The sequence below is a fragment of the Mesoplodon bidens genome (genome assembly GCF_964165515.1).
Source record: "Mesoplodon bidens genome assembly, chromosome: 15".
Lineage (NCBI taxonomy): Eukaryota > Metazoa > Chordata > Mammalia > Artiodactyla > Ziphiidae > Mesoplodon > Mesoplodon bidens.
Window position 1 is genome coordinate 33,179,650 of NC_138171.1, and position 27,516 is coordinate 33,207,165.

The following is a 27,516-nucleotide window of genomic DNA, read 5'->3' on the forward strand; positions in this document are numbered from 1 at the left end:
CCTTTGACACAACCAATCAGAGAGAAGGAGAGGTGGGAAGCGTTCGTAGCCTTATCCGGAAGTGGCGGGACACAGTGTCGGAAGCAGCCAATGGGCGGCAGGGTGGCGGGATTTCCCTCTCCCCCCACCGTGGGAGCGGCGGCGCAAATTGTTCCGATTCCAGAGTCAGGCTCTGCATCCATGGAGCGAGCCGAGGGGCCGAGGTGAGCCGAGCTTGCAGCCACTACTCGCGGTCGCCCTAAGGCCCACAACGTTCCAGACCCCTGAGGGGAAAGTGACCGCGGCGCTGGGCGAGCCGGCCGCACGGAGGCCCCAGGCCAGGCTCCTCGGCGCTCCCCCAACCCGCCGCCCTGTGGGTGCACTTTGAGGTCGGGGTCTGCGGGGGATTCGGCCCGCTGCCGGGTCGCCGCCATGCATCTGTGGACCTGAAGCCGGAGCTTGAAATCCCAGTAGACGGGATTAATTTCCTTTTTACCTGGTTGCTCTCTCTTATTTTTTAAAATTGAGGGTTATTTTCGGGGAGGCTTTAAGGCACATGCTAAATTGAGGCGCACAGTTTTAAAAAACGCATTGCTTCTGTATCTCGAGTATGCGATTACCGGCGCAGCTACACCGAATTAGGGGTAGCGAATCTTCGGGTAGCACTGTTGCACTGTGTCAGATTCCTGAATCCAGATTTGCTGTCTGTGTTTAAATGTTTTATCTCCACTCCTCCAAATAAATATCAGGAATGGACCTGTAGCCTATGGTGTCTTGCCATATCAACAATTTTTTTAGAGATACTTTATTCCATTTTAAGTGGTGTCATCTGCAGTTTTTCCATTTAAGACAAATTTGAGTGGAATTCTTTGCAAGGTCGATAAGAGTAAAGATGTTTGTTCGTTGTTTTTTTTTTTAACAAGGGTTTACCGAGGGTCTATTATGTGTTATATGTTGTGGGAAATACCCAAAGATTTCCCTCCCAGGGATGCTCCTGTGTTCAGTTACACCCAAGTTATCAATAAAACCTTTTACTAGAAATTGCTAAATTAGTGAACACGTAGACGAGAGGTAGTTTACCAGGCAGAGGAGTAGGAGGCTACACACCTGTATGGGCAAGATGCAGTGTCTAAAAGAGCTTGTGATATTCAAGAAACAGTTGTTCGCTGTGACCAGAATGTAGAGGAATTGGCAATGGGAGGACTGGAGAGAGAGACAAAATAAGGTAGATTGGGGTTCAATTGTGACTAGATTTGAAACTTAATATAGCAGACAGTGGGATGCTAGTAAGTTTTTTTCTTTTTTAAATAATTATTTTTTGGCTGTGTTGGGTCTTTGTTGCTGTGTGCGGGCTTCTCATTGCTGTGGCTTTTCTTGTTGCGGAGCAGGGGCTCTAGGCGTGGTGACTTCAGTAGTTGAAGCACGTGGGCTCAGTAGTTGTGGCTCGTGGGCTCTAGAGCGCAGGCTCAGTAGTTGTGGCGCACGGGCTTAGTTGCTCCACAGCATGTGGGATCTTCCCGAACCAGGGCTCAAACCCGTGTCTCCTGCATTGACAGGTGGATTCTTAACCACCACGCCACAAGGGAAGTCTGCTAGTAAGTTCTTAAAGCAGAAAAATTATTTGACCAGATTTGTGATTTCTAAAGTAACTCTGGTGGTAGCATGGAGGATTGATTGAAGTAGAGAGAAAATGGAGACAAACCAGTTGGAAAATTCTGAAGGTAGGTACAGCCAGAACTGTGAGGGCCTTTGCTAAGGCAGGAGCTGGCAGCCTGGGTTTGGAGTGGGGATTTGTAGGCAACAATAGGAATAGTTACCCAACTGGTACCTGATTTCTGAGATGGTTTTGATTTTGACATGAACACTGGATTTCCCCGCAAAATTTTGGCTTTTCAAATTGTGTGGGAAACATTGCTTTCAATTTTCAAGAAAGAAGATCCTATTGTTGCAAAAGATTATTCACCCATAGCTTTAGGGGGATGTGTCTCCTCCACGTAGATCCCAGTTTAATTGGATTTTAAATGTTTGTTTCATTTGAAGTATCTATTCAGAAGACTTTTTGACAGATGTTTAAGGATTTTAGACCAACATTTGTATTTGTGCATATAATAAATGGATATGTTAATATAATGAATGGATTAGACACATTAACTATTAACGGAGATGAATCGTTTCCCACAGTTAAAACCAGGATGAAAATGCATAATTGCCTCCTTGCTGTTTCTTGTAACCTGTTTCTTTAGTTCAGAACTTGCTAAGGCCATCAAACCTATCGATCGGAAGTCAGTCCATCAGATTTGTTCTGGGCAAGTGATTCTTAGTCTAAGCACTGCTGTGAAGGAGTTGGTAGAAAATAGTGTGGATGCCGGTGCCACTAACATTGGTAAGTTTGGGAGAGTTTTAAACCACAAGAAATAATCAGTTTATGCTGTTTTATTCAAGAAATGTTTGTTACTGTAATAAGACAATCAAGTATTGATATACAGAGAAATTATTATTTTTTAAACATAAATTTAGCACTTATTATGTGCCTAGTATTTAGCTAGGTAGTAATAATAATAATAGCGGTTAACTTTTTTGTGTTCTTACTATGTGCCAAGCAGGCATTGAGCTAAGAACTATACAGATGGGTTACCTCATTTAATCTGTAGAATAACTTTATGAGATTGGAATTATTATTATTGTTATAATTATTACCTCCATTTTACAAATGAGGACATTAAGGCACAAGGAATTTACTTTTTTTTTTTTTTTGCTGTACACGGGCCTCTCACTGCTGTGGCCTCTCCCGTTGCGGAGCACAGGCTCCGGACGCGCAGGCTCAGCGGCCATGGCTCACGGGCCCAGCCGCTCCGCGGCGTGTGGGATCTTCCCGGACCGGGGCACGAAGCTGTGTCCCCTGCAAAGGCAGGCGGACTCTCAACCACTGCGCCACCAGGGAAGCCCAATAGTTTTGTTTTTATTTTCTTTCTTTTTTCTTTCCTTCAAGAGGATAATTTTAACACAGTCATTAAAGAGAACAAGTTCTGGAATCAGACTTCCTAGGATCATATTTTACTAGCTTTATAACCTCAAAAAAAGAGTAGGGCTTCCTTGGTGGCGCAGTGGTTGAGAGTCCGCCTGCCGGTGCAGGGGACACGGGTTCGTGCCCCGGTCCGGGAAGATCCCACATGCCGCGGAGCGGCTGGGCCCGTGAGCCATGGCCGCTGAGCCTGCGCGTCCGGAGCCTGTGCTCCACAACGGGAGAGGCCACAGCAGTGAGAGGCCTGCATACTGCAAAACAAACAAACAAAACTATTTTATCTGGGCTAGTAAATAGCAAAGAAGGACTTTAAAAAGTAAAATATACAAAATGACAGTAGTACATTTAAATAAATATAGTTAGGACTCAAAGTTGCATTTTGTAAGTTATAAATACTGTCACTCTAAAGCCTTTTTGCATGGATCAATTTGAGAAATCAATATTTTAAACTTTCTAGAGCTCAGGCTTAAAGACTATGGAGTGGAGCTCATTGAAGTTTCAGACAATGGATGCGGGGTAGAAGAAGAAAACTTTGAAGGCTTAAGTAAGTTGAATTTTGCTAATCCTATTTTAAAATATTTGGGCCAAATGTCTGAGAGTTTGGTGTAACACTGTCTTAGGAAACACAAAACAGCTTTTTAAAACCAGTCACTTGGGTGGGTATTGTGTGTGGTCATTGTTGTATCACTTGCGATCTCTTCGGCCTTACTCTCCACCTCTCTTTCAGCTCTGAAGCATCACACTTCTAAGATTCAGGAGTTTGCTGACCTCACTCAGGTTGAAACTTTTGGCTTTCGGGGGGAAGCTCTGAGCTCACTCTGTGCACTGAGGTGATGCAATAATTTTATCCACTAACTTGACCCCTTATAAAAATCTCTCTGAAAATTAAAAAGTATGATTAGAATCATTATGGTTTACACTTTTCCATCTGAATGTCTCAACTACTAACTTCTGCATTCTGTTTTATCTTACTACCAACCTAAGTGGTAATACTTCTGAAATGTGAGCAATGAATGAACGAAATGAAGCAAATAGTATTGTAAAAAAATTGTTACCCTTATTAAAGCAGTAACTTCTCAATTTAAAAGTAACGTATAGATAATACACAATAGATGCCATATGCTATTGGTTTTAATTTATTTTGATGTTGAGGAAAAAATTTAGCTGAAGCACTTATTTAATTACACAACAGCTTCTAAGATTTTGTTAGAACAGTAGTAGCCAAACTGAGAAATAAATATTTATTGGTGAATACGTAAGTTTTGAGATCTTTTATTTTGCAGTTTAACCAAAATAAGTATCAAAGCTTTTATCAAAACAAACATTTATAGAACTCTCTCACTATCTATTGGGCCAAACCTTGGATTTTATGATGACTCCTCACGCATTTAAACTCTCTTGATGATCTCGGAGGGATCATCATCTTTTTAGGGGAGTTTAGAGAGAACAGAAGTGAGAAAATGAGCACATGATGACCGGCACCTGGGAGTCTCTAGCTGACTGTGCTCTGCTGGCTTTTTCGTACAGTGATGTAACCATTTCTACCTGCCACACATCTGCGAAGGTTGGGACTCGACTGGTGTTTGATCACAATGGAAAAATCCTCCAGAAAACCCCCTACCCACGACCCAGAGGGACGACAGTCAGTGTGCAGCAGTTATTTTATACGCTACCTGTGCGCCATAAGGAGTTTCAAAGAAATATTAAAAAGGTACGGTAGAGGGCTTCCCTGGTGGTGCAGTGATTGGGAGTCCGCCTGCTGATGCAGGGGACATGGGTTCATGCCCCGGTCCAGGATGATCCCACATGCTGCAGAGCGGCTAGGCCCGTGAGCCATGGCCGCTGAGCCTGCACGTCCGGAGCCTGTGCTCCGCAACGGGAGAGGCCACAACAGCGAGAGGCCCGCGTACCGCAAAAAAAAAAAAAAAAAAAAACAACATACGGTAGGGCTTCCCTGGTGGTGCAGTGGTTGAGAATCCGCCTGCCAATGCAGGGCACAGGGGTTCGAGCCCTGGTCCGGGAAGATCCCACATGCTGTGGAGCAACTAAGCCCATGCACCACAACTACTAGCGTGTGCTCTAGAGCCCGCGAGCCACAACTACTGAGCCCACGTGCCACAACTGCTGAAGCCCGCACACCTAGAGCCCATGCTCTGCAACAAGAGAAGCCACTGCAATGAGAAGCCCACGCACCGCAACAAAGAGTAGCCCCTGCTCGCCGCAACTAGAGAAAGCCTGCGCGCAGCAACAAAGACCCAGTGCAGACAAAAAATAGATAAATTAATTAGTAAATTAATTTAAAAAAGAAAGGTACGGTAAATTCAGAATCCAAGAGTCTAGAGAGTGTGATGCCCAAATGTAGTCCAAGATCACTCAGGGTGGTTTGCACTCCCGTTCATTCTCTTCCCTTAATTTTTGGAGAAGTGCTTAGCTTGCTTCTTCCCCTCAAAGACCTAACTTCTGAGTGATTTACCCTTTTCTTTTTTTTTTTTAATCTGTTTATTTTATTTATCTATTTATTTTTTTGGATGCGTTGGGTCTTTGTTGCTGCACATGGGCTTTCTCTAATTGCGGCAAGCGGGGGCTACTCTTCATTGCGGTGCGTGGACTTCTCATTGCAGTAGTTTCTCTTGTTGCGGAGCACGGTCTCTAGGTGCGAGGGCTTCAGTAGTTGTGGCACACTGGCTCTAGAGCGCAGGCTCAGTAGTTGTGGCGTACGGGCTTAGTTGCTCTGCGGCATGTGAGATCTTGCCGGACCGGGGCTCGAACCTGTGTCCCCTCCATTGGCAGGTGGATTGTTAACCACTGCACCACCAGGGAAGCCGCCCTTTTCTTTTCTTAAAAAGAATCATCATTGTGTTTATGAGGTCTTCTAATATGGGAAATGAGTCTTTTAAGACAAGCATTATTTTTTTATTCTATATTTTTTAATAAGGTCATTTTTCTTGGCTCCCTGAGAAGTGAATCATTACAAGTTTTATGAATTGGAATGAAAATGAAAAAGATAAATATTATATAATTGTGTTTAAAAAGCAGTTATAAATTGTCTGTGTATATGTACATGTGTATATACGTAATCATATATATACACATATAATCATACGTGTATGTGTGTGTGTGTGTGTGTGTGTGTATGATTACAGTTTTGTAAAAACAAAGCAACTGGCCAAAATATGCATAGAAAAAAGCCTGGGAGAGTAGACGCATGAATGCTACCAGTGGTTATTCCTGGATGTGCGATCACTTGTGCTTTTTGCCATCTTCCTTGTACTTTTCTGTTTTGTACCTATATTCGTTATAATCAAAAACGTTACTTAAACATATGCTGCTAAAAACTTTCTTTACCTTTAAAGCAATTTGCGGTAGTTATAACTTCATTAATTTTGGAAAAATACAGGAAACTTTAAAAATGTTTTTTAATTTAAATGTTAAAAATTTTTTGTACAGAGAAAATTTTTATTATTATTATTTTGTATCTTATGGTAAAAAAAAATTGGTGTCTCAGAAAATATAGGCATAAAGAACTTGTGCTTGCCAGGGATGACCATTGTTAACAGTTTGGTGAATCTTTCCAGACTCCTTTTAGTTTCATGTATTTATAAATCTTGGGAAAATTTTCAAGATAAATATTAAAAAAATGAAATCAAGTGACAGAGAATATTAAACATTTAAGTCACATGGAATTGTGTGCAGTAGAAAGTTGGTATTGTCTCTGCCTATCTCCCAGAGTTTGGTTTATATCCCTTAGACTTTATTTTTTTATTTTTTATTTTTAGTATTTATTTATTTGGCTGCTCTGGGTCTTTGTTGCAGCATACGGGATCTTTAGTTGCGGTGTACAGGGTCTTTAGTTGCACCATGCAAACTCTTAGTTGCGGCATGCATGTGGGATCTAGTTCCCTGACCAGGGATCGAACCCGGGCCCCCTGCATTGGGAGTGTGGAGTCTTAACCACTGGACCACCAGGGAAGTCCCTATATCCCTTAGACTTTAAATGCATACATGTATATACAATCTTTATACATATGTTTCTATTTTTTTTAAACAATTGGGATCATATACTGTTCTATACCTTGACTTTTTAATATAGTATATTGTAGATACCTTTTTTTGGTCGATTGGTAACTACCTTATTTTTTATCATGGCACCATTATGTGGATATACTGTAATTAATTAGCCCCTGGTTGATGGTTGCTTAGGTTGTTTATAATTTTTCACAATTACAGATTGTTTCAATGAACATTTTCATAATATATCTTTAAAAAAATTTTTTTTAATTTATTATTTTTATGCTTGACTGTGTTGGGTCTTCATTGCTGTGTGCAGGCTTTTCTCTAGTTGTGGTGAGCGGGGGCTACTACTTTTCGTTGCAGTGTGCGGGCTTCTTACTGCGGTGGCTTCTCCTGTTGCAGAACTCAGGCTCTAGGCACACGGGCTCTAGGCATGTGTGCTCAGTAGTTGTGGCTCACGGGCTCTAAAGCACAGGCTCAGTAGTTGTGGCACATGGGGTTAGTTGCTCTGTGGCATGTGGGATCTTCCTGGACCACGTCTCAAACCCGTGTGCCCTGCATTGGCAGGCGGATTCTTAACGACTGTGCCACCAGGGAAGCCCTTTCATAATAGATCTTTGATTGTTTATGTGAGTCTTTCTACAAGGATAAATTTCCAGAGGAGGGATTTCGAGGTTAAAGGGAACATACTTCTCGATTTTTAGAGCAGAAGGCCTGGACATTTTGGAAATGAGGGAAGTGTGGTCAAGAACCTTATCCTCTGATTTCCCTTTGATACCACATAGGGAGATTCAACTCATGGATCATTCTGTCAGGAATAATTTGCCTTATTTGTGAGATGATATGAGAACCTTGAATTGACTGTATAACTTGAATCATGCGCTTCTTGTAAGATTGAAGTAACATTGAGTCCTTGCGTTTGTGTTTTTTAAACAGGAGTTCTCCAAAATGGTCCAGGTCTTACACGCCTACTGTATCATTTCAGCGGGCATCCGTGTAAGTTGCACCAATCAGGTTGGACAGGGTAAGAGGCAGCCTGTGGTGTGCACCAGTGGAGGCTCCAGCATGAAGGAAAATATTGGATCTGTATTTGGGCAGAAACAGGTAGTGGTGGCCTGTTCTTTTGTTTTTTGTTTTTTTCTTGATTCAGGTGCTCAAATCTCTCACCTGGAGCTCTCCGGCAGTCTTTTCACTGATCTCCTAGCCTCTAGACCGAAGCTCACTCTTATCCATCCACCACCACACAATGAAAATAATCATTCTAAAACAAAAAACTGGGTGGCCAGTTGTTTAAAAACACTTTATTACTCTATTGCTCTATGCATATTGCTCTAGTGATTATGGCAGGTTTCTACTGTCCTTTCCAATAGCATAAAGAATAAATTCTAAGAATTGATTTTTTTTAGACTATGTCCCTATCACAAAAATTAATGTTAGGAGCTGCAAGTTTTAAAATAATACTTTTACTCTCTCCTTGAAAAAAAAATATTGTGGGCAATGTATTGTTTATGGATAAGTAGGAGCACAAGTGTTTCATCTTGCTAATAAATCAAAATTATTCATTATAGAACTGCAAAATGCAACTATTGAGATTCTTTGTCCTCTTAATGTGGATAGCTTGGCTAGGAAGGAAAACACACAAAACCTTCGTTATATCTTCCTTTCTGAAGTCAGGCCGGTTCTTGCTTTATTAGGAAATAACTGTAAACCTTGATTCCTTTCAGTTGCAAAGCCTCATCCCTTTTGTGCAGCTGCCCCCTAGTGACACTGTCCGTGAAGAATATGGGCTGAGCTCTTCCCAGGCTCTGCATAACCTGTTTTGGTAAGTTAATTGGTGCCAGGAAAATTACGATCAAACAATTTTTTTGAGTTTTTTTTTCCCTTTGGTTTTGTTTTTAAAGATTGTGATTTTAAAGCTTATAGTTTCTTATGTCCATTATAAACTGTAGGCAGTATTATTGCTGAGAGAGAGGATTTATATGGAGGAGTCAGGTTCTTAATGTAAGCAATATTCTGGGTAACTGATGCATTTTAGGGGGTTTCTTATTAAATTAGCATTTGTAGAAGAGGCTCTGTTTAGTGAACAATTAGAATAACTCTTAAATTATGTATAATGTTTCACTTTGTCAGGGCCTGGCATAGAGGGGTAGAGGCGCTTTTCCTTTAACTCGTGCCTTACCCAGAATCCAGTCCAGCATCATTACTTTTAGTGTAAGAAAAATAGACATTTTTCCATAAGCAGAATTGGGCCCATATTGCTTACCCTGCCTCCACTTGCCTTTGGCTTATCCCTGAAATTAAATATGGGGATTCTTTTTTTTTTTTTTTTTTTTTTGCGGCACGCGGGCCTCTCACTGTTGTGGCCTCTCCCGTTGCGGAGCACAGGCTCCGGACGCACAGGCTTAGCGGCTATGGCTCACGGGCCCAGCTGCTCCGTAGCATGTGGGATCTCCCCGGACCGGGGCATGAACCCACATCCCCTGCATCGGCAGGTGGACTCTCAACCACTGCACCACCAGGGAAGCCCAGGGATTCATTTTTTATGCTAAGGTATCATTCTTATGGAAACTCAAATATCCCTGGGGTAAATCTCAGGTGAAGCCCTTAACCAACGCCATAGGAAATACAAGTTTGCTAACTGAGAACAGATTTTATGTTTTATATTTATTTTTTGGCCGCACCATACGGATCTTAATTTTCCGACTAGGGATTGAACCTGCGCCTCCTGCACTGGAAGTGCGGAGTCTTAGCCACTGGACCTCCAGGGAAATCCCAAGAGAACAGATTTTGAAAAGGCGGGGAATGTGGGCAAAGAGACTGGATACAGGTCCTTGGGCTTCCTGGACAGCTTGGTGGGGACTGCACGAAGGTTCTAGAATGTGACTGTGGGGTGAGACCCACTCCTTGTGTGGAGGCCAAGGATTTAATAGGGAAAGTGAGAGCTGAAACGAATCAGTTTTGAACCCGCTGGGTTGCCCATGGAGGATCTGTCAACGATGGGAGCTTTGGAACATTCCAGAGGGTCTGTGTTCCTTAATGATTCAGCAGAATGGAGCACAGATACACGTTATCTGAAATGTTAATACTTGTCAGCTCGTCACCAGGGGTTATGTTTTTATTTTTCACTTTGAGATTGTGCCGTTTGATGTGTGTCTGATCCTTTCTGCTCTGGAATCCTGCCCTAATGGCATTAACATTGAACAGTATCTCAGGTTTTATTTCTCACTGTGCTCACGGTGTGGGAAGAAGTTCAACGGACAGACAGTTTTTCTTTATCAATCGGCGGCCTTGTGACCCAGCAAAGGTATTTCAAAATATGGGGGGATTAGTTTTTTCTTTTAGCTTTTAATTTTATTTTTTATTAAATAACATTTTCTGACACAGGCAATTTACATGGAACTTGGGACTTTGACTCAGAAACATTACTTTATCTTTTTTTTCATTCTTCTAATCAATTCTATTCTAAAAACATGTTTTTATGCAAATATATTGATATTATTTATTTTAACAGACAATGCTATATTGTCATTTTAAAATATTTTTTAAAATAGCTTTAAAATATCTCGCTGTTAATTTCTTTGTAAAAAAATTTTTTATTTTATTTTGGGGTATAGTTGATTTACAGTGCTGTGTTAATTTTAGGTGTACAGCAAAGTGATTCAGTTATACATACACATGTGTCTATTCTTTTTCAAATTCTTTTCCAATTTTGGTTATTACAGAATATTGAGTACAGTTCCCTGTGCTCTACAGTAGAGCCTTGTTGGTTATCTATAAATCATCTTATTTTAGGCATTTAAAAACACCTACCATACAGTGGTTTCAATTATATATATGTGCACGTGCATACATATGGACACATATTAATAACCAATATATTTATTATCGTAAAAATTATCACTATTAGAAGAAAGTAAACATTTTAAAACAGTCACCATTATCTAGACTATTTGGTGTAGACTGACACACGTGCATATGCTTTTGTATTTTCTCTTCGTTCTGTCCATTTTCCAGGAGAATAAGGGCCCAGATTACTCCTGCCTCAAACTTAAACTGATCATCTTGATATGATTTTAGCACTTGTAGTGGTCAGTTTTGACTTTGCATCTTCAGCAACATTATACCTAGCAGTGAAAGCACCAAGTCTTAATCACTGGACCACCAGGGGATTCCCCAAAATTACTTCTATCAACCAGATATGGTTCAGCTTCTATTATTTTTCTTCTCTTTTTCTTTTTTTAAAAATATGTTTTAGCGTATAGAGCATAGAAGTTTTTATTTTATTTTATTTTTTCCTTTTCTCGGCTGCTCCATGCAGCATGCGGGATCTTAGTTCCCCACCCAGGGATCCAACCCATGCCCCCTGCATTGGGAGCACAGAGTTTTAACCACTGGACCACCAGGGAAGTCCCTCAGCTTCTGAATTTTTAACCTGTATTGTAATTGGTGTGATTTTATGGCTTATCCCTAATGCCATTTAATAATCTCATTATAAATTCATATAAATACATTTCTGTGTACATTTGAATGTGTTTTATGAACATTTAAACCACACCTCATTTTATTGACATTTCTTTAAGAGCATCTTGAGTATGGAAAAAGATTCAGTTTTATGAATCTATGATTAAAGATACCCCTTTGAGAGGAAAGAGGAGACTTTTTTTGGGTGATGGATATCTTCATTATCTTGATTGTGGGGATGGGTTCATGGGTGTTTATATATGTCAGAATTTATGAAATTGTATACTTTAAGTGCAGTTTGTTTTAGGCCAATTATACCTCAAGAAAGCTGTTCAAAATGTATCCTTTTAACGGTTGGTTAGAGTAGCATGTTATTAGAAACTGGGGGAAGGAAACATTTATTCTTTTCTAATCTTTGTTTTTTGTATAGGTTTCCAGACTTGTGAATGAGGTCTATCACATGTATAACCGGCATCAGTATCCATTTGTTGTTCTTAACATTTCTGTTGATTTGGGTAAGTTCCACTGACATTTCAGTAAAATTGGTGACTTTTTTTTTTTTTTTCAGGCTGCACATGGGCTTTCTCTCGTTGCGGCGAGCGAGGGCTGCTCTTCTTTGCGGTGCGCGGGCTTCTCATTGTGGTGGCTTCTCTTGTTGCGGAGCACGGGCTCTAGGCGCACGGGCTTCAGTAGTTGTGGCTTGCAGGCTCTAGAGCACAGGCTCAGTAGTTGTGGCGCACGGGCTTAGTTGCTCCATGGCATGTGGGATTTTCCCGGACCAGGGATCGAACCGTGTCCCCTGCATTGGCAGGTGGATTCTTAACCAATGTGCCACCGGGGAAGTCCCTGGTGACTTACTCCTAAAAGAATAAAATGAGATTATAAAGCTCTGATATGACCAGAAAGAGACTTTTATAGCAACAATTAATGGTGATATATATTTTTATAGACTTAAAAAAATTTTTAATAAAAAAAAATCTTTTTAGACTTTTATTTTTTATACAGACTTTCCTGCTTTCTACTTGAAACTACATTAATTGTATTTTCCGGAAAATGTGACTTTCATGTCAGCCAAGGGAGAAAGTAGACTAAATGTTCTCCCTGATTTTGAAAATAATTCATTTCATGTAGATACTTTTCTTCTGATTGCTAATATTATGGTTTATTGTTATCCAATATTTTTTTAGGTGCTTAGAAATATATATGTGCACACCTTAAAAAATATATATATAATGATATATATCCATATTTTTTGGAGTGAGAAAATAATTGTGGGTAATTTTGTGCTCTTTATCCTTAGATGTGAACATTTTCTCTTCCATGTCATTAAAGTTTATTCAGAAACATGATTTTAATAGCTGTATTGTATTTCAATGTGTGGATATACCTTTTTTTTTTGCCATATGCGGGCCTCTCACTGTTGTGGCCTCTCCCGTTGCGGAGCACAGGCTCTGGACGCGCAGGCTCAGCAGCCATGACTCACGGGCCTAGCCGCTCCGCGGCATGTGGGATCTTCCCGGACCGGGGCACGAACCCGTGTCCCCTGCATCAGCAGGCAGACTGTCAACCACTGCGCCACCAGGCAAGCCCCTGTGTGGATATATCTTGATTGTAAACTTTTATGTTTGTGCCTATTTTAGTTGTTTTCAGTTTTTAGAACTTTAAATACTGTTCTTATAGATAAATCATTACCTATATTTTTGATTATTTCTTTAAGATAAATTTCTAGAAGTAGAATCATTGGGTCAGTGAATGGGATCCTGTTATACCGATTTACACACCTACCAACAATGTACTAGGTATTATAATTTTTAACCAGATTCAATAGATGATAAAAATGACATTTTAGTTTGCAATTTTATCATACCTTTTCATGGGTTTATTTGCTTTTTTTCTTTTGCAATTTACCTACTCAAATGCTTGCATATTTCATCTGTTTAAAAAATTATTCATCTTTTCCTTGTTTATTTGAAAGGGCTAGTTATATAGTATGAATATGAATCTGGACATGGCTTTTGGCAAGTGCAAGTGAATCAAATAGTCGATGGGGAAATCTCTCTTGTTAAATGTGAACTTAAACACAATTGGAATCTTTTCTATTTTGCTTTAGAATGTGTCGACATCAACGTTACTCCAGATAAAAGGCAAATTTTACTACAGGAGGAGAAGCTTTTGTTGGCAGTTTTAAAGACGTCTTTGATAGGAATGTTCGATAGTGATGTTAACAAACTCACCGTCAGTCAGCAGCCGCTGTTTGATGTCGAAGGTAAGAAAAACACAAGTGTATAAACAGCTTCTGAAACTTGTAGCTGTTGTGATACTTTCCTTATTCTTTCGGAGGTAAAGTTTTTTTTGGCATGAAACAAAATCTATCAGATTTTGATGGGTACCTACCACCTCCATCTCTGCACAGTGCACAAATAGACATGGAGATGGGGGGCAGGCTGGCCTAGAGGAGTATCTGCCCCAAGAAGTGGATCTGGCTGTCAGAGGGGGTAATGGCCAACTCAGAGAGGACTTGTCACCCTAGAAAGTATGTAGCTGCAGATTTAAGGTAATCTGAACTAAAACGGATGCAAGCCACCTCCGTTATCACCCAGGGATACATTCTTACCAAGACTCACCCATTCTCCTTTCAATAAACACGCCTGCATTGGAATTCCCTGGCAGTCCATTGGTTAGGACTCAGCACCTTCACTGCCAGGGTCTGGGTTCAATCCCTGGTTTGGGAACTGAGATTCTGCGAGGCAAGCGGCACGGCCAAACCCAAAAACCAAACAAAAACACTCCCCGATCGTGGCAAGCCTTTTGTTAATTTCCAGAGTTCTGAAAAAGTTGATTCTGACCATTTTTACCCGTTTTCTCCTATCTTTTATGGAGTAGGGAATTTGGGGGGGGCCTTACTCTGCCGTTTTCCCTCACGTCCCCCCTGTGCATTCATCACTGAGTGGCATGTTGAGATGAGACTTGGCCCAAAGCTGGTTTGACCTCTAAAAATATACACAATCATTGTTTTACTTCCTGGTCCTGAGTGAGCAGCCTTTCGTTTAAATAGTTGGTTTTATTCTTTTGCATCCAAACTAAGTGCATCCGGGGCACCTTGCGGGGAGGAGTCCACAGCTGAGCCCCAGCAGCCTTCCGTAGCAGAGGCAGGAGCTGGCGGCTACCCCTTCTGACAGCCAGATGCACTCCTTAGGGTGGATACCCTTCTCTAGGCCAACCTGCCCCCGAGTTCCACGTCTGTTTGTGCAGAGACGGAGGTGGCGGGTCCCAATCACTGTGTCCTCCGGCGGGGGGAAAAGACAAGAGAGCTGCTCAGGAAGCTGAAAATATGTTTGGTGGAAAGCTCAGGTGACAATGGGAGGAAGTCGTTCTGGGATGAGGCTTCGTAACCCGAGGGTACCAGGAGCCATAAGCCAGGGGTTAAGAGGAGGGGCGGGACCCAGAGTGGCTCTGCCCTCACATTCCCTAACACCTCTGGGGTTGGGGGGCCGAGAGGCTGACTTGGAAGACAGTGAGGTGCGCTCTCATCCAGTGCCACGGTCAGCAGTTGTGACAGTCGGAGAGTATGGTGGGGACACAAGCTCCTAAGGGTGGGGCGGAGCTGCTGGGTGGTGGGAGAGGCGCACAGGACCACTGCCCTGAGTGCGGCCAAACTACTGACCTCACATCTCTGCCGCCCACTGTGCGTGGGATAGTATGGCTGCGTGCATGCGTGTGTGCGCGTGCACGCGCATGGGCGGGGGGGATGGGGCGGAGGATGGTAGGGAGCATCACATCTTTGTGGAATGGGCTGGTGGTGGCATGTCTGAGCGCACGCGCGCGCGCACGCACACACGCGCGCGTGGTCAGAGAGGCCACCCCATACAGAGAAACTGCTCAACTTACCTCTGCATCTTGAGGTACAGTGAAATCGACGCCCTCTTCTTAGCCCTTTCATCGAAGTACAGCATCCACACAGAAGCAAATGTGTCGTGAGTGCATCAGCTGTGAGATCAGGAAATAGCACCCACAGAACCACCCTTGTACCCCTTTTCAGACACTAACCCCCAGTGGGAACTGTTTTCCTGACTTCTAACACCATGGATTCGTTTTATCTGTTTTTAATTTGAAGGCATCCAGTATTTACATTTTTCCATCGTTGGTTTCTCTCTCAATATTTTGTATGTGAGATTCATCCAAGTCCTGTGTTACAATTCATTTATTCATTCTCGTTGCTGTACAGTATTCTGTTGTATTTAAATACCACGACTTATTTGTGGTCAACTGGGTTGTTTCCAGGATTGGGCTGTCATGAATATAGCTGTCACGAATATCCCCATCCATGGTTTAGGCCAGCACAGGTAGACACTTCTGGTAGGATAGCAGTGCGGGGTCACAGGTGTGCATGTTCAGATTAGATGTTCCCAGAGAGTTTTACAAAGCAGTTGTACCAATTTCAACACCACCAGCAGTATTTAAGCATCCCATTTGATCTTCAGCCTTGTAAACATTTTTTAAAAAAAGTTTTAACTGTTCTGGTGATATAGTGGCATCACATTGTGGTTTTAATTCATGTCTCCTTTATGGTTCACGTAGAACTGTGTTCACACATTGGATCAGCCATTTGGAGCTCCTCTTTTGTGAAGTGCCTGTTAACGTAAAAGTAGCCCCTTATTCTATTTCCGCGCAGCCCCTGATGCCCTTCTCTGTTCACATCTGCTTAGGTCACTTAATAAAAAGGCATTCGGCAGAGGTGGAGAAGCCCGTGCCAGAAAAGCAGGATGATCCCGCCCCGTTAAGGACTCGCGGGGAAGAGAAAAGGGCAGTGACCATTTCCAGACTGAGAGAGGCCTTTTCCCTTCATCACACAGTGCAGAACAAGTCTCGGGGCCCGAAGGCCACCGACCCAAGACGGATTTCTCCACGACAGAAAAGCAGCACCCCATTTCCTAGCACTTCAGGGCCCCTCTGCTCCTGGAAGCACATCTCTGAACCTCGGGAGGAAGGGATGACTTCCACTCAGGGGCCCTGTGACCCGATGGGCAGAGTGGACACGGAGGAGGGCTGGGGGCACAGCAGCGTATCTGCCGGCTCTGAGGAGGGGTCCAGCACCCCAAAAACGGGCAGCCACCCCAGAAGTGACCGTGTGGCAAGCTCCCCCAAAGATGGGTTTTCGCCAGAAAATGTGGAGTCTTCGGAGAAGTTACCCGAAACTGACTATTGTCTTTCGGGCACGAATTGCCACTTAGACCACGAAGAAAGCGGCTCCCGACCTGGAGTTTTGCTGCAGCCTACTCATCTCTCATCCCCAAACGCAAAGCGTTTTAAAAAAGAAGGGGTTCCTTTAAATCCCGATGTCCCTCCAGAGTCCATGAAAACTCAGAATGCTTCAGCGTCCGAGGTGGATGTAGCTGTTGAAATTAACAAGAAAATAGTGCCGCTTGACTTTTCTATGAGCTCTTTAGCCAAACGAATAAAGCAGTTATGTCAGCAAGAACAGCAACGAGAAGGTGGACAAAATTATAGGAAGTTTCGGGCAAAGATTTGCCCTGGAGAAAATCAAGCAGCAGAAGATGAACTAAGAAAAGAGATAAGGTAACACTTTTTCCACTCGCCAACTTCTTTTCCTTGCCTCTCACATCCATCACATTAATTTTCTTTAAAGAACTCTTTCACCAGGCAGTTCTGCAGCCTGAAATCTTGCAAGAATTTTTTTCCTTAGATTTTCTCTGCACATCTTTTCCATCGGTCCAAATCAATCAAGGCCGCCTTGACCCCAATTTTATTCCTTTTCCTGGAGGTTTTCAGCCCATGGTGACTTCTCCCTGCATTGAATTCAGGGCAGCTTTGGGGAACATTGCTATTTCCCATCTTTCCATTTTAACATGTATGAGGAAAAATGATCACATTATCAAAGCTATGATTTCAAGAAGATTGCATCAGATAAGGCTAAGTAAAAAAGTCAATTTAAAGAGAACTCTTCACGATACAGATAATAGAAAACACTGGTCACCAGCACTTTCTTGACAGTAGTCATGTCCAACATTGTGACTCTTAAAAATGATGAATTCTTTTGAAATAGTTTTTATTTTTTAAATTTTGTCTTTGTTTTGTGTCACCAGTTACTGAAATGTACTGTGTCCTGTGCACAGTGCAACTCAGCAAGTATGTTGCATTTTTAGAGCACTTTTAGCCTGGACCACACAGGCTTTGCCTAATTTCAGTTATAAATTCTTCACCGTGGACTTCCCTGGTGGCGCAGTGGTTGAGAGTCCGCCTGCCGATGCAGGGCACACGGGTTCGTGCCCCGGTCCAGGAAGATCCCACATGCTGCGGAGCGGCTGGGCCCATGAGCCATGGCTGCTGAGCCTGCGCATCCGGAGCCTGTGCTCCGCAACGGGAGAGGCCACAACGGTGAGAGGCCCGTGTACTGCAGAAAAAAAAAATTCTTCACCGAGTGTTATATAATTTCTTTGTTATTCATAGTGCCTAGCTTACACGGAGAAGGGTTTCCAGGAACGTTCTTTTAAAAGGTGTGTAATTAATGGAAATGAACCTCTCTGGTTGTGAACTCAGAGGGAGCCAGTGAAGAGAGCCAGGTTCCTTAAATATTTTTAAATAGAGATTTTAATTAAGTTTGCAAACATGTATTGTTCACCTGTTACCATGGTTTTTTTTTGCGGTACGCGGGCCTCTCACTGTTGTGGCCTCTCCTGTTGCGGAGCACAGGCTCCGGACGCGCAGGCTCAGGGGCCATGGCTCACAGGCCCAGCCGCTCTGCGGCATGTGGGATCTTCCCGGACCGGGGCACGAACCCGTGTCCCCTGCACCGGCAGGCGGACTCCCAACCACTGCGCCACCAGGGAAGCCCCTACCATGGTTTTTGAATGTGGGTATGCCTAAGAATCACTTGGAGAGCTTGTTAAACAAGCAGGACCTATGTATGGCCAGATTCCAGTGTTTCTGCTTTAGTAGATCTGACGGATCTTGGGTGTGGAGCCCAGGAATCAGCATTTTTGACAAGTACCCCAGAAGGTCACATTGAGAAGTTCATCCACAAGGGTCTGGCATTGGCTTCTGGCTTTCAGGGCACGGCTGTTGGATTGGCTGTACTTCTGTTCTGAGCTATTGGTCTAATGAGGTTTACTTTTTCCTGAGAAGCACAGGAAAAAGTATTGAGCTAAAGATTAGGCAGCAGTGAAGATATTGAGGTTGTGTTTACCAGCTCCTGTTTCTGCATTTTGAATTATAACTAAATATACCAAGCTGTAAAACTTTGTTTCTTTAAGCCAGATGCTAGGTTCTAGTTTATGGTGGGAGATACACCTCCTGAAGACACAGAAGACCCGGCTCTTCAGGCCGGCACAGGTTCTTCCCGTGGGCAATCTGCCTGGGGAACCGGAGCCGTCTCAGGCGGTTCCTGGAAGAGCAATCAGAGCCAGGGAGTTGGTATTTGTGCCAGTTACCTGTTTATTGCCTCTCAGTTCCAAATCCACTCTTTGCCCTGCTTTGCAGTCCTGAAGGCTGAACCATGTAAGCATTTCTCCTCGTGCACTGTTAGACTTGATCAGCAGGGGGCGCTGGAGGGACACCGCAAGACAGCAGGAGCAGCGGCTTCTCTTGCTCCTGTGATGCCCCTGTCTTTTCCTCCTACGAGGCAGCTACTGGCAGCAGGCAGGAGGCCCAGCACTCTGCTACTCCAACCAACTTATTTTCATTCATGAATGAAATGCAGCCACGCCTGTTCCAACAAAGTCTAAAGCTCAGCCTGGGGTGGGCAGGGGGCAGGGGGTGCTCCCTATTAGAAGGATTGATATCCAGTATTGACAAAAAGGTACTCATACAGGTAGCCCTCCGTATCTGCCGGTCCTGCAACTGCAGATCGAAAAATTTTTTTTTAATTCCAGAAAGTTCCAAAAAGAAAAACTTGTATTTGCTGCGTGCTGGCAACTATTTTACATAGCATTGACATTGTAGTAGGTATTATGAGTAATCTAGAGATGATTTGAAGTATATGAGAAGGATGTGCATAGGTTATATGCAAGTACTGTGCCATTTTATGTAAGGGATGTGAGCATCTCTGCATTTTTGTATCCTGGGGGTCCTGGAACCAATCACCTGCATATACCCAGGGACAACTGTACATATTGGTGGGAGTGTAAACTTTTATAGATCTCCTATCAAAGTAAAGCATACATATATAATAACACATCTAGGGATTTATCATACAGATACATCCACAGTAGAGAAGATCTATGTACAGGGATGTTGCACCTTTGTTTGTGTTTCTTAAAATAGATACAACTGAAGTGTCCTTTAGTAGAAAATTTGTCAGACAAATGGGTACATCCGTATAATGAATTCCTACATGGACATTAAAAAGAATGAAGTAGGTCTCTATATATGGGTCTGAAAAAATATCTGAGATTCATTGTTAAGTGATGAGAGTGAAACGGTATGAAGAATTGATTCCATTTTTGTTTTTTTTTTTAAACAGTGTATAGTCAAAGGTCTGGAAGGATATGGACCAAATCATTAATAGTAGTAACTAATGTCACCTGGAGAGTTGGAGGAATGAATAATGTTATCCTTAGAAAGTGGGATTTTTTAGGGACTTTGTCTATTTTATGTTTTTGTACTTTTTTATTAGTGTTTTATAAGCGAGAAGGAATCTTTTAAAATGTCTTCTAAAATGGGAATTCCCTGGCAGTCCAGTGGTTAGGACTCCATGCTTTCATTGCTAAGGGTGCGGGTTCAATCCCTGGTTAGGGAACTAAGACCCCACAAGCCGTGCAGTGCAGACAAAAAAAGAAATTAAAATGTCTTCTAATTAACATTTTCTACATGCAGCAAAACGATGTTTACAGAAATGGAAATCATTGGTCAGTTTAACTTGGGATTTATCATCACCAAACTGAATGCAGATATCTTCATAGTGGACCAGCATGCCACGGATGAGAAATACAACTTCGAGATGCTTCAACAGCACACTGTTCTCCAGGGTCAAAGGCTTATAGCGTAAGTTCATTTCGGTGTTCAGAATTTTCAGTGTTTTTTCATCCCCCAAGTTTAAGATCTGTTAGCTATAAGTGTGTCTATCTCTGTCTAAACCTATCTATACCTATCTATCTATCTATCTGTATTTTTTGGCTGTACATATCCTTACAGCAGATTTTTATACTTTTTGTGTAATACTAGTCATACCTGCCATTTATGGAGTGCTTATTTGGTGCCAGGCGCTGTTGAAGCAATTTATATTTAATCCTCACAAATGTTTGAAGTAGTTACTATGTATTACCACCAACATCTCACAGGTGATAAAACTGAGAGACGTTTAATAACTTGCCCAAGGTCACACAGCTAATGGATTCTTTAAGTATCAAAAGATACTTAAAGTTCTTTTAAGCTGTTCAAAAATGCTGATCACTAGTTGGCCAGAAAATCCTTTTGATGAAGAGCAATTTATAGTACAGAGTATATCTACTTAGAGTACATGGAATTCACGCGTTCAGAAGGTCAGCAGTGCCTGTGTGTCTGTCCTCAGCTATGGTAGAGCAATTCCAGTGATTAGTCACTGCAGAATTTGGTATTTATCTCTCTTTTGCCAAATTGAATGTTTTACACTGACCATTTTACAAGGCGGTGTGATGGTGTAGCATATAAACCAAAAGTCTTTTCTTAAGCGAAGTCATAAGGAGAGGTCTTGGATTTTCCTTTGGGAAATTAAACTACATAATTAACTCAGATCCCAAAAGCAGCAGATCCCAGCATGAAGAAGTTACCACTAAAACAGCCACTCAGCTGGAAAACATACCTCGTTTATTTGCTGAGTACTCTGTATCCTACAGAATGGCTTAATTATATTTATTTTCAGTAGGAGTAAGTAGTAATAGTAAAGACATTGAATGAGCCACTGTATAGTACTGAGCTATTCCTGCCCCTGTTACAGAGGTCATTTATTTTTTAGCCATTTGGTGTAAGTACGGTCTCGTTTGTGGCATTTCAAGTTGACCTGGATAATCACAGGCCACTGTGGGTCCCACGTGGATCACACTTCAGGATGAAAGGATAAAGGCCACAGCTGCATCCTTTCCTACCGGCCCTGCATAGTTTGGCCCTGGTGACCTCTTCAGCTGTTCCTAAGCCCTCTTCTCCTGTTCTCTATACTCTGGCCATCCTTCCTTCTCCCTTGACAGGCCTGATGAATTCCTACAGAGCCATTAAGCAGAATGAAGCAGATCTTTATGTGTGGCTCTGGGAACATCCGTGGTCCATCCTAGGGCCTTTTTACAGACTGTTGTCTCTGCCTAGAATACTTGGCCCTGCACCCACCCCTCACCCCATCACCTGATAACTGCCACTCAGCCCCAGATCTCAGCTCAAAGGTCACTTCCTCAGAGAAGCCTTTCCTGATTCCCTCTCTCTCCAGGCCAAGTCTCACATGCTCTGTGCTCCTATGGCCCTGGGTGTCTCTTCTTCCTGATTCTCAGTGTAGTTTGTAATTACAATTTGTTTGTTTGACTGTTTGATCAATGTCTTTTTTCCCCCACTAGACTATTTGTTTCATGAGAGCAGAGAATGGGTCTGTGTTTGCTCAGCTTTATATCTCCTGCCTTTAGCGGTGTCTATCTTACTAAGCACTCAGTAAATCCAAGAGGAGAGATGGATGGATAAAGAATGCAGGAAGGGGGGACTTCCCTGGCAGTCTAGTGGTCAAGACTTCGCCTTCCAGTGCAGGGCGTATGGGCTTGATCCCTGGAGCTAAGATCCCACATGCCTTGGGGCCAAAAAACCAAAACATAAAACAAAAGCAATATTGTAACAAATTCAATAAAGACGTTAAAAATGGTCCACATCAAAAAAAAATCTTTTAAAAAAAAGAATGCAAGCAGAAGGAGCAGGATAGCAAAACAGATGCTGTTTCTTCTGTTTTCAAACGTCTGTAGTGACCGAACCCAACTTTTCAAATTGTCTTTATTGTGAGGAGGAAAAATAGCATTTTTAGGTCATATCGTTATCTTGGAGAAGAGAATTTTTAAAAAGATAGTCATTGGGGTGGTATGGCAGATTGAGGAAAGGCAGACTACTTTTGGAGTTACTCTAACTTCTAAAAAGAACTTAAAAAAAAAGAAATTAAAAGGAAATGCTCAGAGTTTTGTGACAGGAGAGGCTCATAGCTGAAAGCATGTTATTCGTGTTGCTTTTTGAAATGAATTCAAAGAATCACAGAATTTTTGTTTTAGTTTCATTTCTGCTTTAGAGCCAAATGTTTGACTTCAAGGTCTAGTTTGGGTCTCTGTTTTTCAGACCTCAGACTCTCAACTTAACGGCTGTCAATGAAGCAGTTCTAATAGAAAATCTGGAAATATTCAGAAAGAATGGCTTTGAGTTTGTTATCGATGAAGACGGTAAGTTATTACTTAGGACTGCAGCACTGTGTCCTTTTAGAGCTGAGAACGATCTTTTTTTTTTGATAAATTTATTTATCTTATTTATTTATTTTTGGCTGTGTTGGGTCTTCGTTGCTGCACGCGGGCTTTCTCCAGTTGCGGTGAGCGGGGGCTACTCTTCGTTGTGGTGCGCGGGCTTCTCATTGCGGTGGCTTCTCTTGTTGCGGAACATGGGCTCCAGGTGTGCGGGCTTCAGTAGTTGTGACTCTTGGGCTCTAGAGTGCAGGCTCAGTAGTTGTGGTGCACGGGCTTAGCTGCTCCGCGGCACGTGGGATCTTCCCGGACCAGGGCTCGAACCCGTGTCCCCTTAATTGGCAGGCGGATTCTTAACCACTGCACCACCAGGGAAGCCCGAGAACGATCTTTGAGGTCATACACTTCAGCGTATTTTATAAGAGATGAACATGGTTTCCCCCGAAAGCATTTTGCTTCTGCCCTCTCTTTCAGATGTTCCTTACAAATAGCACCCAAATGAAACGGATTTTTCAAATGATGGCTTTTTCTCCAAATTTTCTTCTTTTAGCGCCGGTCACTGAAAGAGCTAAATTGATTTCCTTGCCAACTAGTAAAAGCTGGACCTTTGGACCCCAGGATGTAGATGAACTGATCTTCATGCTGAGCGACAGCCCCGGTGTCATGTGCCGGCCTTCCCGGGTCAGGCAGATGTTTGCCTCCAGGGCCTGTCGGAAGTCTGTAAGTAAAGAAATCTTTGCAGGAGCCTGGTGGGTCTTCTCCAGCTCATGGGCCTTGGAAGTTCTCAGTTTAGCCCTGACTTGTCAGCCTTATTAAATGTGGGTGATGGTCGCTCTGGGCTGTGTACGTAGAGTCCCATTGTCCTCAGCCATTGTAACACATAAGCCCTTCACGTCTGCCTTAGGTCAGACCTCCGACCCATAATTACTGCTCTTTCTCAGCGTCCCTGAAGCCGTGTCCTCAGAGCTTTCATCGCTCCCACGCAGTTAGCTGGGTATCCACGTTGTTCGTCTGTGGACCTTATGGGCATTAATGACACTGGTGGGTAAAGATTAGGTGCTGCCAGCCCTCAAGGGCCCTGCACGAGATTATCCAGAACCCTGCAGTCAGCTCGCTTTTCACAGGAGCCCCAAGGGCAGACACTACGTATTGTCTGGCTGCTGCTGCTCAGACTGGTTCTAGAAAACGATAGTAGTGATTGGTGATGAGCCTGATGTCAAAGCAGAGCACGTGTGTTTGCATCACCAGGCCCACCCCTTCATTCACTCAGCAGAGACCCCTTGAGCCCCCGCTGGGTGGCCGGCCCTGGTCCGGGTGCTGGGGGCACAGGTCGGCAGATGAGGTCCTTGCCCTCGTGGAGCTTATAGTTTAGTGGGGGAAATGGACATAACATTAATAACGGCAGCCTCAGATACAAGTTCAGTAAAGAAAACAGTATGGGGGTGGGGAGTGAGCACCAGGAAGCGAGGCGGGTGGTCGGGGTGAGGCTGACTGAGAAGGTGACCTCCCAGCTGACTCTTGGAAGGTGAGCTGGAGCCCCTTGGGAAAGAACTTTCCAGATAGAAGAAATAGCAAGTGCAAAGGTTCGGGGTGTTTGGCGAAGCCAGAGGCTGACCCCGTGTGACTGGGGTGGGGGACCAGGATGGGAGTGGGGCCCCGTCCGGGGACCCACTTAGGGTCCTTGGGATCCTGGTCCGAACCTGGGCGTCTGTGCTGCACGTGTCAGGAGTTGCTGGAGGGTGACCATGGGGAAGAGACCACAGAGGGGGTGTCACAACGGAAATGAGGGAGGTGGGGCAAGGGGCTGCGGCATTTTCACCTTTGGGGGCGGTGGGGTTCAGCATTCTCTGTTAGACACGTTGTATTTGAGATCCTATTAGACGTGAGAGGAGGTGTCTGAGAACAGTCACGTCAGTGAATGCAGAGCCAGGGGAAGTGTCAGTGCTGGAGAGAAAGGTTTAGGTTTTCTAAGTTACGGTCATGGCATTGGATGAAATTCCTCCAGGCAAGAGTTTGATGAGAGAATAGGGCCCAGGACCTGACTTCAGCCACAGATGGTTCTTTGATAAAGGCCTAACCTTGATCTTCCCATCCTGGAGTCGGGGGTAGGCGTCAGAGCTGGGCCCGGCCTGTGCTGATGGCCAGGTGTTCACAATGCCGTGTCCTTGTGTGACGCAGAGATCTTTGGGGCCATGGGCTGCTCCTCAGTCCCCACGCTGGCGGGTCCCTGGTGCTGCAGCGCTATCTCCGCGCAGCACACGGGCTGACGGGGGCGGGCTGTCCTGCTGCACCCGTGGGCCCCGTGTCCTACGCTCGGCTCTAGCCACACCATCTCCCCGCCTCAAGTCCTCGCCCCCTGTCCCTCTGCCTGGATGCCCCGCTCCGCACGCCTTCTTTGCCCACCTGGCCCCCTCCCATCCTCAGGCCTCCCTGAGCACCCAACTGAAGTAGCCTCTCCTGGGTGCTCAGGCATAGCCCGAGGGCTACAGAGGACAGACAGGGCGAGCTGTTTCATTGCGAGGAGGCAGGGACATTTGAGCGGCAGCCTGCGGGAGAGGGAACATGAGAGATGCAGATATATGAGGGAAGCATATCCTGGGTAGAGGGCACAGCCAGTGACAAGGTCCTGAGGCAGGTACTCGCTTTGTGGGCTTGTACTAGAGGCAAGGGGGTGCCGGTGTGGCTGCAGTGGGGGCGGAAGGGCTGCTTGCTCGCAGGTGTGGGCACTAAGGCCAGTGAGGGCCAAGTCAGGTGATGCACTTGGGCTTTTATCCAGGTGGGGGGTGGGGCTTCGAAGAGGAGCCACGTGATCTGACGCGCCTTTAAAAGGAATCACTGGCCGCGAGTGGAAGACGAGTTGAAGCGAGGAGGAGGAAAGTGGGGGGGCCCGTCAGGAGGCTGCTGCAGTCGCCATTGTGGGAGATCAGGGCGGCTGGGATGTGGATGCTGGTGGAGCTGGTGAGACTGGTTGGTCCTGGACGGGGGTGGTCGGCGTCTCTCCTGAGGATATGCTGCCACGACAGAGCCATGGAGGGATTGGATTTCACAAAGAGGCCGAGGGCTGAGATATTAGAGGGTATGGTTCTTCGGGAGGACCTTTCAGGGAATTGTTGCTTTTGTTGTAATCTTGTCCAGCCTCTTTGTAGAGAACAGGGCTTCTGAAGAGTTGCTTTTCTAACCAAAAACCAGTAAAACTTTAATGTAAGCCATCATGTCTCACATGCAGGTGATGATTGGAACTGCTCTTAACACAAGTGAGATGAAGAAACTCATCACCCACATGGGGGAGATGGACCATCCCTGGAACTGTCCCCACGGAAGGCCCACCATGAGACACATTGCCAATCTGGACATCATTTCTCAAAACTGACAACATTTCTCTTTTTTTTTTTTTTTTTTGCGGTATGCGGGCCTCTCACTGTTGTGGCCTCTCCCGTTGCGGAGCACAGGCTCCGGACGCATAGGCTCAGCGGCCATGGCTCACGGGCCCAGCCGCTCCGCGGCATGTGGGATCCTCCCGGACCGGGGCACGAACCCATGTCCCCTGCATCAGCAGGTGGACTCTCAACCACTGCGCCACCAGGGAAGCCCTAACATTCCTCATTTTAAAGAGCTATTGATCTTATTGCAGATTTTTCTGTTTTGCAAGGCAGAGTTTTAAGTAACCATTTTTGGGGTTTGTTTCTAAATGAACCTGCCATTTAAAAATGCATCAGGTCCATTTAGAAGTGATCTTGAGAACTTTTTCAATCCATATGGAGCATTGCTTGCAACATTTTTTGTTTCACATTTGAACAGACGTGTGTGTGTGTGTGTGTGGTGTGTAGCAGCAAGAGCATGTTTTACAAAAAGAGAACACTTTGGAAGTCACCTAGACTTCTGCTCTGGCCTGACGTATTTTAGCCTGCCACTTTCAGCTCTTAATGATGATTAAGCCCATAATGGTTGAACTTCATAAATTGAAAATTATGGTCCTTTTGAGTTAGTCATTTTCAACCCTGATGCATATTAAATTTAGAAGATAATCCAAAAAAACCCCAAGGGATACTCTCTGTCCAGCTGGAAGAAATCGACCAGGTAGGGTGAGGTCTCTTTTTTTTTTTTTTTTTGTTTTTGGCTGCGCCGCACTGCTTGCGGGATCTCAGTTCCCTGATCAGAGATTGAACCCAGACCACGGCAGCAAAAGCCCGGAATCCTAACCAGTAGGCCACCAGGGCACTCCTGGGGGTCTCTATTTTTTAATGTTCCCCGCTGCAGCCAGGGTGGTAAAGAGCGTTGTAGGCAAGGGGAAATAAAAGGCTTTGATTTTTCTGTAACGTTGATGCTGTGATTTGGTTTTCTGGGAGTGTGAACTGCAAGATGGTCTAGTTACTGACTGGTACTGGAGGTGGAAGAATCCCTGTCTGTTGTCAAATGGTTTTTCATGGAGTCTCGTCCCATTTGAACTCTGCCAGAAATGGAAGTAAAAATGCCCTCTGCGGGGTCCAGATGGCAGTTGGGGTACAGTGGCCAGTGTGGACCTCCCACCCACACCCTGCGCTTGACCTCTTTGCCCAGACAGTGGGCTTCCTTCCATTTACAAACTTAGAATTCCTTAGGTGTAAGGAGACAGTCGAGTAATGATCATTGCCACTTGTG

The 27,516-nt window shown here is 44.1% G+C and overlaps 1 protein-coding gene across 2 annotated transcripts; it reads left to right on the plus strand.

Moving 5' to 3' along the window:
- The first annotated feature begins 4 nt into the window (after positions 1-4).
- On the plus strand, positions 5-27,194 carry PMS2 (PMS1 homolog 2, mismatch repair system component). 2 transcript variants are annotated; one of them, XM_081257393.1, is made up of 15 exons: positions 5-203; positions 2,223-2,362; positions 3,459-3,545; positions 3,729-3,831; positions 4,529-4,712; positions 7,949-8,116; positions 8,737-8,834; positions 10,217-10,316; positions 11,904-11,988; positions 13,584-13,739; positions 16,180-17,050; positions 20,306-20,473; positions 22,763-22,863; positions 23,429-23,598; positions 26,105-27,194. In XM_081257393.1, exons 1-15 carry the CDS (start codon positions 91-93, stop codon positions 26,246-26,248), a joined length of 2,688 nt encoding a protein of 895 aa, XP_081113519.1. In that variant the 5' UTR covers positions 5-90; the 3' UTR covers positions 26,249-27,194. The 2 variants fall into 2 exon arrangements, with proteins under 2 accessions (XP_081113519.1, XP_081113520.1); XM_081257394.1 differs by lacking the exons at positions 22,763-22,863; positions 26,105-27,194 and having other exon boundaries at positions 23,429-23,571.
- Positions 27,195-27,516: the final 322 nt, after the last annotated feature.

Bases quoted from the DNA above. Each gene is read 5' to 3' on its own strand.
- PMS2 (XM_081257393.1), top strand. From the start codon at position 91: ATGGGCGGCAGGGTGGCGGGATTTCCCTCTCCCCCCACCGTGGGAGCG. The intron at 204-2,222 runs GTGAGCCGAGCT...CTGTTTCTTTAG, and splicing joins GAGCGAGCCGAGGGGCCGAG to TTCAGAACTTGCTAAGGCCA. The intron at 10,317-11,903 runs GTATTTCAAAAT...TTTTTTGTATAG, and splicing joins GGCCTTGTGACCCAGCAAAG to GTTTCCAGACTTGTGAATGA.